Raw genomic sequence first — 13,151 nt, forward strand, 5'->3', positions numbered from 1 at the left:
ATCTCAGCAGGTCTGACAGCAACTGTGAAGAGAGACTAGAGCCAACAGATAACCCTTCATCACAGCTGAGTATTATTAATTAATTTAAAAAATTATTAACCCACTCATTAATTAGATTTAATGGCAGAGTTTACCGAAAAGAAAACGTAACTAAACGTCATGCTAATGAGAATTTTCATACCAATACAAATGATTAGGATATTTCCATGAGACAGGAGAAATATTGTGCCAGTTCTTTAACTGATGTGCGCTCAGACCTGCACTCAGGTAACCTACTGCAAGGGGAAAATCCCTCTTTAGATCTCTATGATTAGGAGGGTAGAATGGTCATCTGATGTTAAGCATAAAATTTGTAAAATATCTTAGCACAAAATCAATCTTTTTTAAAAACATCTTTAAAAGTAAAAGGGCAGTTTTTCTTTTCAGGAACGTATTCTCAGTAGAAGATGCACCAATAAAAGGGACCAATACAGATTTGCACAAGTTTCCTGCTTAGTGGGTGTAATCAGCTAACAGATCCACAAATGTTTTTTTAAGACATAATTAAATAACCTTCCTGTTTTGAAATCATCCAATTAGCAAAATGATGTATCATAAACTATTAGCACTACAAACCATCCGGTATATAATCATTATTGTACCTATAGTGTCAGTGTAGATTCAGTGGTAGGACTCTCACCTCTGAGTCAGAAGGTTGTGGTTTCAAGCAAATAATCTAGGCTGACGCTTTCATACAGTAATGAAATAATACTGACCAATTGCTGTACAGTCGCAGGTGTCATCTTTTGGATAAAACATTAAACAAAAGGCTCTTCTGCCCTCTTGGATCAATGCAAAATATCCTATGCCAACGCTAGAAGAATAGGGGCATTCAGGGACCCTGGTCAACATTTATTCCTCGAGCAACATCAGTAAAACAGGTTATCTGGTCATTTGTTTAATTGCCTGTGGTGGAAACATACATACAACTTGGTTGCTGTTTTACTTACATTACAACGTGATTATAATTCAAAAGTCCTTAAAATTGGCTAGAAAAGCATTTTGGGAGGCCCTGAGATATGAGAGGGACAACAAGTATATTAATACAAGTCTTCCTTCTCATTTGTTATAATATTGATCTGTTCCATACGGTAATAAGGTCAAGATAAAGTTGTGTTTTTAAATTATCCCTGTGGTTCAGATCTCCAGCTCTGAACTATACTTCTAAATGTTGAAAATTATTAAGGAAAGGTAGGTGTGTCACAGAATCGAGGCCATTCGGCCCATTGTGTGAAGACGCTTAGTTTTGGATGGTCAACACCGGATGCGCGAGGAACTCGTAAAACAAATATTTTTATGGTAACATTCTTCATGATTTTTTGCCATTGAACCAACCAGAAATGATTAGCTTCACTTCAGTTGTGATTCTGGGATTTCTTTTTGATGGCTGGAAATAATTTCCGAATAAAAATGGAAAATGTTGGAAATATTCGGTAGGTCAGGCGGCATCTGTAGCGAGAAATTGAGTTAACATTTCAGGTCGACGACCTTTTATCAGGGCATCTGTAAACTGTTTTTGGAGTTTCATTGATTAAATAAAATGGACAGAAGGTTGGGGGAACCGATTGCTTGTTAAGTTCTGGCATTAGTTGAAGGGACGGTAATTTCTGGCTCCGTGATCCCATTCGTGCAAACAAAACGGTCCCTCAAGCAAGACTGTGAATGTTAAAGAGATTTTAACAATGTATTGAGAATGCAATAGAATAAATGGCTTGTAGCTCTTACATTAATGTACTGTATAATTGTGTTATCGTCTACTCGCTGTCTTGTATTGTTTCCTAACTATAGCTGTGATTCCCCCCATTATTATGTATTAGTCTAAAACCCGTTGTTACATTCATGAGGCATTTTGTGCCAATCTTGTGTCTGTCCGCAACCGTCAGATCTTTGTCTGATATGTTTTTTTTGATGTAATGATCGCTGTTATTCACAAGCGTGACACCGTCTTTATGATGTATTTGTATAACAGCAGCTGTGAGCTGTATGAGCTGCTGCGGGTGTGTTTGTGTGGTAGGCGCTGCCTGCCCAGCTGTGGAGAGCTGCTCGGCTGGCCTCTATGCACCAAGCTGTGGCTCTGTTACCTGGCTGGGTGAAGGGCGGGGCCTGCTATCCCGCTGCTTGAACTTCCCGCCGCCCCAAGGTGGCTTCGCCTGCTGCTGACGTCAGGAGTAATGGCGGAGGCGGAGGGAGTCGCATCCCGAGTGGATGGCGGCGACGGTGTTGGCGGTGGTGAGTTGTTTGAAGTGGAGGGTGAGGTTGGGGTTGAAGAGTTTGGTCGGGAATGAGGGAGGTGTGTGTTGGGAAGGTAGTGTTAGGAAGCGTAAGAGAAGTGGGGAGAGAGAGGGCTTGTTCGTCTCTTTTGTATATGGGGACGCACCTGTGCGGCCGGGCTGGGAGGCAGGAGAAGCGGCGCCGGCCGTTGGTCGCGAGCAGGGCCTCTTACCCACGTCACAGTGGTCGGTACTAGGAAACGGGGAGAGCGCGCCGGCCGGGGGGCGCGAGAGCCCGAGTGCAGAGGGTGCAGCTCGCGCCCCTACTCCGTCTTGACCGCAACAAGTCCCGTCCTCCTAGCGTAAAGGTGAGGGCGACCAACAAGTGGAAGGGCGAAACTCCCTGTCGGAGTCGTCTCATCTGAATAAATAGTCCACACAGTCGCCTCCCCAAAATAAAAAAGTGCGCCTCGAATACGTGCTGGAGCACTTTTTAATTTTTCTTTTTAAAAAATGAATTGTTTTTCTTTCTGAAAACTCGATGTTGTCGGAATCAGCTTCCCAGCGAGCATCGCAAGTGAGCGGGGAATGTTGTGCCTGTTTCAGAGTGAAGCTACAAAGTTGGATTTTTTTTTGGTAGATTATTTGTTTGGCATTTAAACAGTCGGTCTGACATGGTTTATACGCATAAACATTGAACCATCTGCCACGATTTATTCTCGGACTATTCTCTTTTTTGGAGCCAGAAAAAAACGCCGCCCCCCCGTCCGTCCGTCCTCCGTTTAATTTATTTGCTCGGCGAATCCCTGTTCCTGGTTTTACCTGGCGCTGGATGTAGGGCGCGGCTGCAAATTACGTACATATACTTGTTAATATTGTAATTTACCATCGGCCTAGTTGGTCTGAATGCGTTCTTTAGAAAACACTTGTACAATTGTGTTCCTTGCGACATAATTGTTCTGCATTATGCTCTCGTTGCAAGTTGGTAAACCAGTACCATTAGTGGCAGCTATTAACTACGCTGTGGGTGGAATCCTTATGTAGTGAAGTTGGAAACCTCAGATTAGCCAGTGTATTTGTTTTTTTTTGGTCAGAGGTAGAATCAGTTTTTGGTTCTGCAAATCTACAGAATGCCTGAGTGAGACATTTTACATTGCATAAGCATTATGATCAATATGACACACGTGCAACCATTCACTACTTATAAATCATGCTTTCGTGAAGAGTCCCCCTTTCAGAAGATTTAGCCAATAAGTAGTTGCTTTTCTTTTCTCAATTGATCGTTTTGAAAGAAGGATGACTTGTAACTTGTCACTTTCTGCACCACAGGAGTTTTAAAGCATTTTGTTTCATTTCGTTTTACAACTTATAAAAGTTTTGTAGGAAACTCTTTCAAACAGTATGTAACCATGACCAGATAATTTTTGTCATATTGATTTGAAGGGTACTTATTGACCAGGGCACTCAGAATAACTCCCCTGTTATTCTATATGGTGGGATCTTGTATATTCATTTGTGGGAGCAGATTCATGAGAATATAATTTTGGAGTTGCTTGTCATGGTGTTGTTAATTGAGAAACTTATCAGGACTGAAAATTAGTGGAAATATGTTCATAGGCTGAACGCTTTGTCATGTGTTTAATATTCTCATGTATATCTTGTAGTATAACTTTATTAAGGTACAGGTAAAATATTGCTGATGCCAGAAATCTGAAATAAAAACCAGAAAACCTCAAGACGTCTGGCAGAATCTGTGGAGAGAGAGTAACTGTGTGATGCTGCTAACCTGCTGAGTTTTCCCAGCATTTTCTGTGGCTTATTTCATTATTTAAGTAATTGAGTTTAAACTTGAGAGGGCTGCTCAGTTTCTAAATTGATGTTTGTGTGATTAACATAATGCTAATTTTAGTTCATCATAAATTTAAACACTGCATATGGCTATTTTCGCCACTGTCAAAGTGAAAAGATTTATTAAATGGAAAATGTCATAGAATGCATTCTTAACAACTCAGTGCATTGTTAGTAATACAAAAATTTTAAAGTGGATGCGAAGTGAATACTTGTATTGAGTTTGCAACTTTCCTTTCTGTACAGCTAGAGGGGAGGCTAGAGAAAAAGGGAACAGGTTATCTTGCTCAAAACAAATTGTCACACTGATTTGTACTGTACTCTTTGGTCTTTGATTAGAATAGGACTCCTCGGCCAGTCTTTTAGCAAAAGTATTTTAGAAATCATGATCTGTGTATCCTAAAATATTTATATTCTGTGCATACCAGGGAAATGATTGGGCTTAATGATATGGGCTTTGGAGTTTTTTCTTGACAACATCTTTGCATTTTGAATTAACAAATGTTAAATTGTTACTACATGCTCATCCAGTTGAGGAATTTGTTGCAATTCAACCATCTTGTACCTAATGCAGAGGACCACTTCCGCAAGCCAACACTTTTGAATCAAATGATTGTCGACATGAGCTAGAACAGTAAAATATGCATGCAATGCCTGGGATGTAGTTTTTGCTTTGCATGTAATTCTGAATAGGTAAATAATGCTCTAGACTCTATAAATGTCATACTTTTTAAGTAAAAGGAAGAGCCAATTTGAGTCAGAATTTTCTCAACTGATTTCAATTAACTCTTATTTGAAGTGACTACCAAGTTGACTTACATATTTTGTAAAAATGAAATATGCAGTGGTATTGCTTGTGACGAAATGGCATCAGGAAAAGTCCTCCGGCTTGTAGCTAGATAACTGAAAGGTCCGGTGGTGTGGTATGAGGGCAATATATTAGAAAAGGAATAACAAGGGAGTGCTTGTCTGGTACTGAAGTATCAGAACTATGCTGATGATAGTTGTTTTAGAATGTGTGATTGATCATTGGGGAATAGGATGATGAGGTATTAGTTAGTGGGAGACGTGATGCAGGGTGCTGTAGTGGAAAGTATGATGACTGTGACAATTAATTCTTTGAAATAATTTTAAAATACAAATAAAAGTTTGTAAATCTGTATTGTTGATATGATTGCTTTAAAGAACCAAATGCCATTTTGCAGTTTGCATGAGTGACAAGAATGAAAGAGATGACAGGACAATTTGGATGGAGAAAGTACAGATGAAAATTGACATTAGCAAATGAGCGGAGCTACTAATGAGAAAGTTGAGATGGGGGGGGGGAATGGGAAAATGGTCAGTTGACCACAGTTCTCTTCCATGCTTGTGTTTTAAAAAAGAAAGGATTTCTGCATAAATGAACTAGTGACACAACTTTTTAGCTCAGATTGCCCTTCAGTATGAATGGTGCTTGCCATTTAAGTACGGTGCTCTGTTTTCTGCAAAACCATTAAAGCATTAAAACTCCATTACTCTGGTTTCTGGCATTGTTATTTAAGCATTGTCACACTGCAGGAAATGCCTATACAATTTGAGATGAATTGTGGAAAACAGCAATACTTCACTTGAAGACTTAGTCGAAAGGTTAGTTTAAACACGTTGATTTTAATTTTGATAGGTGTTAGAAGCAAGTGTGGCAAGAAAGAAATAATTTGGATTTATATAACAGCTTGTATGATATCAATTATCAGGTGAAGTCATTTATGTGATGCATGAGCTAATAGAACCAGACCAAAAATGTGGTTAGAGATGGGGTTTAAGAGTGTCTTAAGGTGGAGTTAGATGCAGTGAAATTAGGGAAGAAGTTCCAGAGCTTAAAAGCACAGCAGTAAATGGTAGGATAAAGAAAATCTGGGATGCAGAAGAGATCAGGATTGGAAGAATGCATAGATCTTTGAGGATTACAGAGCTGGAAGAGCTAGAAAGCTAGAGAGAAGCGAGGCCGTGGAAAGATCAGAATTTTAAACCTCATTTTCAAATGTCAAGTTTCTGGATCAGAAGCCATTATAGTTCACTGACTTCAGCAGTGATGGATACATTAGCTTGGTATGAGTTCACACATTGGCAATAGTGTTATGGATGACAAGTTTTCAGACTTAAGACTTGGGAGTCTAGCAAGGAATCTTGGAATTGTTGAGCCCAGAGGTGTGATAGTATGCCTTTTAAAGGTTTTTTAATTCAGTCACAGCCTTAAATGATGTCTAAGATGATGTGGGAGGAGAAAAAACTGCAGCTCAAGTAACAAGAGGTTTTCAGTTTTAGTTTGGAACTGCAAGTTAGAGTTGGGTTTTAGAAGGGACAGCAAGATAAAAATGTGTTTTTCTCCCTCTCCCTGTTGTTTTGAAAGTTATCTTGGTTTTCTGAAAGGTGAAAATCTGTTGTTCTTGCTGGCTGGACCAGTGTGTCTCTGGTGCTTTGGGAAGCTGTCTTGTCTTGTCTTTGAACTGTTTGGAGTGAATCCAGAGAACTGCAGGCTTTGACCAAGGGACTCAAATTTCCATTTTCACATAAGCAGTAGACTTTGTGTTAAACCTGGTGTAATGGGTTTCTGTTGTCTTTGGGTTTTGGTTTTAATTGGAATACCTTAGAGATATTCATTAGGAGTTACACATTGTACTGGTTTTCTGTTCCTTGTTTGTAATTGATAAAAGTTCTTGCTAATTTTCTTGCTATATATGTTAACTATATTAAATTTTTGGTAAAAGCTTCCTAGTGGGTCTAATGTTTTGCTTTGAATCACACCTGAAATGAGACATCTCATGTTTAACCTAGCCAAATTCAAAATACAAAACTTGTGATTCAAGCGGGCTTCATAAAACACAAATTTCTAACCTGAACCATAAGAGGTAACAACAGCATGAATTAGTGTTTCAGCAATGAGCTGAGACTGGCAAAGGTGATGTTGTGGAGGTGGAACTAGATGGTGATGCACTCTGGCATGTCAGACAAGGGAAAGGTGTATGTGATGAATGGCAGGATCCTGGGAAGCACCAAGGATCAGAGGGACCTTGGTGTGAATGAGATCTGCCTGTCAGGGCAGGTGGATAAAGTGGTCAAGAAGGCATATGATATACTTGCCTTTATTAGCCAAGGCGTAAAGTTTAAGTGCAAGGAGATTTTTTTTTGGAACTGTATAAAACATTGTTTAGGGCACAGCTAGAGTACTATGCAGCTCTAGAACTCATAATACGGAGAGATGTGATAGCACTGGAAATGGTGCAAATGAGATTTGCCAGGATGTTGCCTCGGTTGGAGAGTTTTAGCTATGAAGAGAGATTGGGTAGACTGGGATTGTTTTCCTTGGAGCAGAAGAGATAGGCAGGGCATAATTAAGAAGGATAAAATTATGAAGGCTTGATAGCGTTGACAGGAGAAAACATTTTCCCTTGGTGGAGAGCTCAATGACCAAGTTGCATAGATTTAAGGGAGGGGCAGTAGGATTAGAGGGGATGTGAGGAAAAGCCTTTTCCACAGAGGGTGGTGGGAGTCTGGGACCCACTACCTGAAGAGCAGTAGAGGCAGAAATCATCTTAACATTTAAGTATTTAGATGTGCACTTGCAGTGCCAAGGTAAACATTGCAGTGGGCCAAATGCTGGAAAATGGGATTTAAATAGTTAAATGTTTGATTTTGACTGGCACAGATGCAATGAACTGAAGGGCCTTTTATGTGGTGTAGAATAGACCTCTGAATTCAAGATTACGAAGACCTGGTTTTGTCTCAAATGACCTCTAGGGAGAGGAGTGGAGTTTGTAGTTAAGGCACAGAGTTTAAAGCTACTTCTAGCCTAGTGTGGGCCTGGGTACGATGCTCTTTGGAGAGTTAGTGCGGACTCAGTGGGCCAAGTAGCCTACTGCACTGTGTGGATTCTGTGGAGAACACAACTCAAGGTATTTGACAAGTTGTGTATTCAGCGATTGAATAAGATGATGGCTATTCTGTTTGTTCTACATTCCCACCTACCCTTGCTAATCTTTCATTTCCTCCACCTCCATTGCCTTCTGAGGCAGTGTGTTCCAAAGTTGCAAAATCATCTGATAGAGAAAATTTCTTATCTGTCCTAAAAGGGCAACTCCTGATTTTAAAACCGTTTTGGACTCCTTCACAGAGGAAACATTATTTCCATGTCCATCCCACTGAGACCATTTGGGACCTTAAATACTTTAATCCAGTAATCCCCTCGTTCTGTTTGAAAGTCCAAGCCTAGTCTGTCTAATTTTTCTTCCTAAGACATCCTGCTCATTCCAGGTATTAATCTCGTAACCCTCAGCTGAGCTGCCTCCAACTCATTCGGATCTTTCGTAAAATGAGATCAAAACTGCACAGTATTTGAGATGTGGTCTTACTATTGCCCTGTATAACTGAAGTATAACGCCTTTAATTTATGTTCAATTCCTCTTGTAATAAAGGGTAACATTCCATTAGTCTTAATTACTTGTGTACATGAATACTAAGATTTGGTGAATTGTATACTAGAACACCTTGATCACTCTGCACTTTGGAATTCTGCAGTCGTTCTCTACTTCCTGCCAAAGTGAACAACTTCCGCATTTTTCCACATAGTACTCCATCTGTCATTCTCCACTTGATGTGGGTATGCCGGCGTTGGACTGGCGTAAACACAGTAAAAAGTCTGATAACACCAGGTTTTAGTCCAAACGATTTATTTGATAATAGACTCACAAGCTTTCGAGGTTTCCCTCTTCGTCAGGTCTTGAACAGCAGGTTAGGTGTAAGGATTCGCATTCTAATCAGTGATCTCTAAACTGTCTGTGCTTTATATGCTCTGTCTGAGGCCAGAACTCTCCATTCACCTGACGAAGAGGGAAACCTCGAAAGCTTGTGAGTCTATTATCAAATAAGTCGTTTGGACTAAAACCTGGTGTTGTCAGACTTTTTACTGTATTCTCCACTTGCTCAACGTATGTATACCAGTCTGCAGCCTCTTGTCCTGTTCACAATTTACTTTCCTGCTAATCTTCCTGTGAGTGCAAATTCAACTGTGGTGTCTCCACTCTACTCATCTAAACAATTGATATGAATTGTAAGAAGTTGAGGCCCCAGCACAAACCCCTGAGGGACTCCACTCATCACATCCTGCGATTCGGGGAAAAAGACCATTTGTGCATACTCTATTTCTGCCAGCCAGCCAATCTAGTATCCATGTTAATATGTTATCCTCTATATCACAGGCTCCTACTTCGTGCAATATCCTTTGTGGCACCTTGTCAAGTGCCTGCTGGAAATCCAAGCGCATTTCGTCTACAGACTCTTTTATCCACATTGCCGTCACTCCTTCAAAGAATTCCAATGAGTTGGTTAAATATTGTTTCCCTATCACAAAACCATGCTGATTTCTTCCTGATTGCCTTGAGTTTTTTCCCAGATGTCCAGCTATAATCTCCCTGATAATCAATTCAAACTCCTTTCCCAAACACTAAACTAACTGGCCTATAGTTTCCTGTAATATGCTTCTCTCCCTTCTTGAATAGAGGGGTTAAATTTGCTACTTTCCAGTCAAATGAAACTTTTCCAGAATCTAGCAAATTTTGAAAAATTTACACCAATGCCTCATTAGCCACCTCTTCTAACACCCACCTGTCAGCCTGCAGCTTTGCTTAGCACCACTTCCCTTGTGACTATAATTTCACCAAGTTCTTCACTCCCTCCCATCCCCTGATTTACAGTCATTAATGGAATATTTTCTTTATCTTCTATGGTGAAGACAAAAGCAAAACAGTTGTTGATTCCATCCACCTTTTCCTTATCTACTATGAAAACTCCATTTACTTTCTCATATTTAAAAACCTATTTAAGTAATTGTTTTAACATTCCTAGCTAGCTTCCTCATACTGCCATTCATTATATTCTGTCCTGTCATGTGATCTGCCACCCATTTTTGCTTAGTTAAAAGGTTTTACCTTAAGTTTGATTTCTTTTTGTTTGGTTTTCAAAAGTTTAACATGTGAGCAGCAGAGTTGTAGCTGAGCTTAAATGGATAGGGAGTGCCAACAAGTAGACAGTTGAAATATTTAAGTCTAGAGGTAGCAAATCCATAAATTGGGATCTGTCTGGTTTGGTTTGCTGCTGGGATCGAAGTTGAACAATTTCATGGAAAGTAGGCATATTTTGTGATGGACCTGATGTGAACAGAATCTCAGTTACAACGCCAAAGTTGCCAACAGTCCAAATTCAGCCTCAGGTTAACCTTTCATAGCCACAAGATGTTCTTTAGTGCTTTGCAACCAATGAATTTTATTTAAAGTGTAATGTAGGAAAACCTGACAGTCAATTTACACTCAGGGTCCCACAAACAATAACATAAATTGACAATTGAATTGTTTTAGCAGTTGTGCATGAGGGATAAATGTTGGCTGGGATAACAAGAAAACATCTTTTTTTTCATGAACAGTTCCTTGATCTTTTATGTACGTCAGAGCGTAGATGTGTCTCCTTTTAATAACTAATTTAAGTTCTGAAAATGGAATGCATCTGATGTGCCACTCTGGACACATGACCGGATTGACTATTGATGAACAGTTTAGCAAAGACTGTGCTCGGCCTTTCAATAGATTTGAACTTTGAATTGCCTAGTTACTACGTGGCTTCAAAGTGCAGAACCTCATGATCAGGGTCAAAGTGCACTGGCTGGCATCAAACAGCAGCTGTTTTGAAATTGCCATTCAGCTTAAAGTTTCCTTTGATATAGCAGTTTTTCAGCTTTTAATTGTTCAATTTTTGGTGACCAAGTTGTATTGTTGTAGGATGACATTGTAGTCACAGCAAAGCCACAGTTGGCTTAATTTTTTTGGACTGGGATTGTGATCCGCAAAACCAGAATAGATGCAAGTTTTAAGGAATAATTCTGTTTTAAACTTGGCAATTAATGTTTCTAAACTGCAGTTATTCAGGTAAATTCATGTTCATATTGTACCTAATTTGTAACTATAAAGGTTAAAGAAATGATTTATTAACAATTTGGTTCAAAATAATTTGTATTTAAAAACATTAAAGTTTCACAGGAAACCAAAAGAGATTAGGCTTGCAAAAGTTTGAAGAACAGAATGGAAACTAAAATCAAGTACTAATGTATTAAGTTCCGTTTCAGAGAAAGGAGTGCTATTTGTACTCTTATGTCACTGATGTAAAAACACAATCAGTAATCTGGAATATTAATTTAATTGTGTAGTGACTGTACAGATAGAAAAATAAAGCTATTGCTAGAATGCAGGCAGAGCTGTTAGTGTCTCTTAAAAATACTCTTTTTGAATGGCATGTTATATTTTAAGCCCTATAATCAATTAGATTTGGCACTAAGATTGGAATAGTACTTGACTTTGACTAAAACTGTTCAGTGTCAAGTTTTGTTAAAATAATAATCTGGTTTAATTTGAATAGTGTAGAATGAACTGTGCCTAATGTGAGAGGACTTATGTACTGAATCAGAATTCTAAATTTGCTATAAAAAGATTTACTTCTGCTTACTGATGTTACAAAGTTCTTGGAAACTTAGCATGAGAGACATTTGAATTAAAATTTGATCGGTGATTTTATTTCTTTTTAAAATAACTAAATTACATTTAGCAGATTCCATGCTTTTAAACTAGTCACATCTACCATAAAGTAGTGCCTGTTTTCATTTGTCTGAATCAACACAGAGCAGTCAATCACACAACAAAAGCTGCAGCTTGGAATATATGGTCCAAGATTAATGGCATTGACAAAGCAAGTTGTTAAAAAGTTGAACAATAATTTTGTTTATATCCTAAGGTCAGCAAATGTGGACCATTTTTGAGTTCTGAATATTTGTTTGGGAATCTTCAGAGACACCTTTTATACCATGAGAGATGAATTTTGGACACATTGATTAAAGGATATTACGTTGTGTTTATACTAGTCTCTGTATTGTAATTGAGAGCAGGAAGTCAGCATGTTTCTTTTTTTTGCCTTTCCCAAAGTCTCAGGAGCTGAGATTAGTTGTATAGCAATTTGGTCAGAACACTTGAGAAAGGCCTACTCTTGCCCTAAGATTTATTCAATAGCTAACATCAGTAATGGTATCTGGTCACTATTGTGCAGAAAATGCTGCCCCATTTCCTAGATAATAGTAGTGACTATACATCATTAACTATAGTGTTTTGAGGTATCTTGTGGTCTTGTAAGAATTTTTTGAAATGCAACATCTTTCTTGGGGAAGAGAAAAGTTCCAGGTTCTGAGTAGAAATGATTTTCAGAGTAGCTTTAAATGTACAGAAACTTGGTTGCAGGTCAGAATTAGTAAGTTGCCATATATTGTCATAACCAAGGAACATATTAAAAATAATACTTTGTTATTTTAAAACTTTTATATAAGATAAGCAAGTTGTTAGTTTTGATGTTGCATGACTGGAGAGTTTTGTCCTGCTGCTATAAATGTTTTTGACATGTGACATTTCAGTAGCCAATTAATGAGCAATGTTTCTCTATGTTCATGGTCATAAAGTCTGTATATGTGATTGATGTATGCTGGCCTTGTATATCTATTATAAAACTGAAAACTAACAGTGGAATTGCTGGGAACAGTGATTTTTGTTTTGTAGCTCAATGTCCTTGATTTGGTTTGTTTTAAAATCTAATCAGTAAATTGGAACTTTTGTGATTATTGCTGATAGGATATCAAATTTCATACCACTGAGAAAATACAATATCTTAATCGGCAGTTGTGCTGATTCATAATATGTAGGAGCACTTTTAAACATGAAAAACTAGTTATTAAATGTTAATGGCTTTATTTTAAACGCATCAATTAATTTCCTGGCACTTGACATGGGTGTTCTTGCTTGCAAATCCTTATTAGTCCAGCCCTAGTGCATTTCTGTAACCCTTTGCTTTCTTGCTCTGAATTAATTATCCTGACTGATCTGTTGTGTATGAAACCTCTTTGCACCCCCATTGATCATCAGCTATCTTGGTTCCTCCCCCCATCTCTTTTGAAATGCATTTTTAAAAAAACGTTGCTCTGGATTTTGGAAG

General features: G+C 38.5%; 1 protein-coding gene across 1 annotated transcript in view; it reads left to right on the top strand.

The window, feature by feature from the left end:
• Nucleotides 1–2,163: 2,163 nt before the first annotated feature.
• LOC145345100 (ensconsin-like) overlaps nt 2,164–13,151 on the top strand; it is a 126,760-nt gene continuing 115,772 nt past the window's right edge. Inside the window, exon 1 of the mRNA XM_080192705.1 lies at nt 2,164–2,268. Coding sequence (XP_080048831.1) covers nt 2,211–2,268 — 58 coding nt within the window. The 5' untranslated portion in view covers nt 2,164–2,210. The remainder of the gene's footprint in view (nt 2,269–13,151) is intronic.

This window comes from Carcharhinus amblyrhynchos, chromosome 7, assembly GCF_965287045.1.
Source record: "Carcharhinus amblyrhynchos chromosome 7, sCarAmb.v2.hapA, whole genome shotgun sequence".
Taxonomy (NCBI): domain Eukaryota; kingdom Metazoa; phylum Chordata; class Chondrichthyes; order Carcharhiniformes; family Carcharhinidae; genus Carcharhinus; species Carcharhinus amblyrhynchos.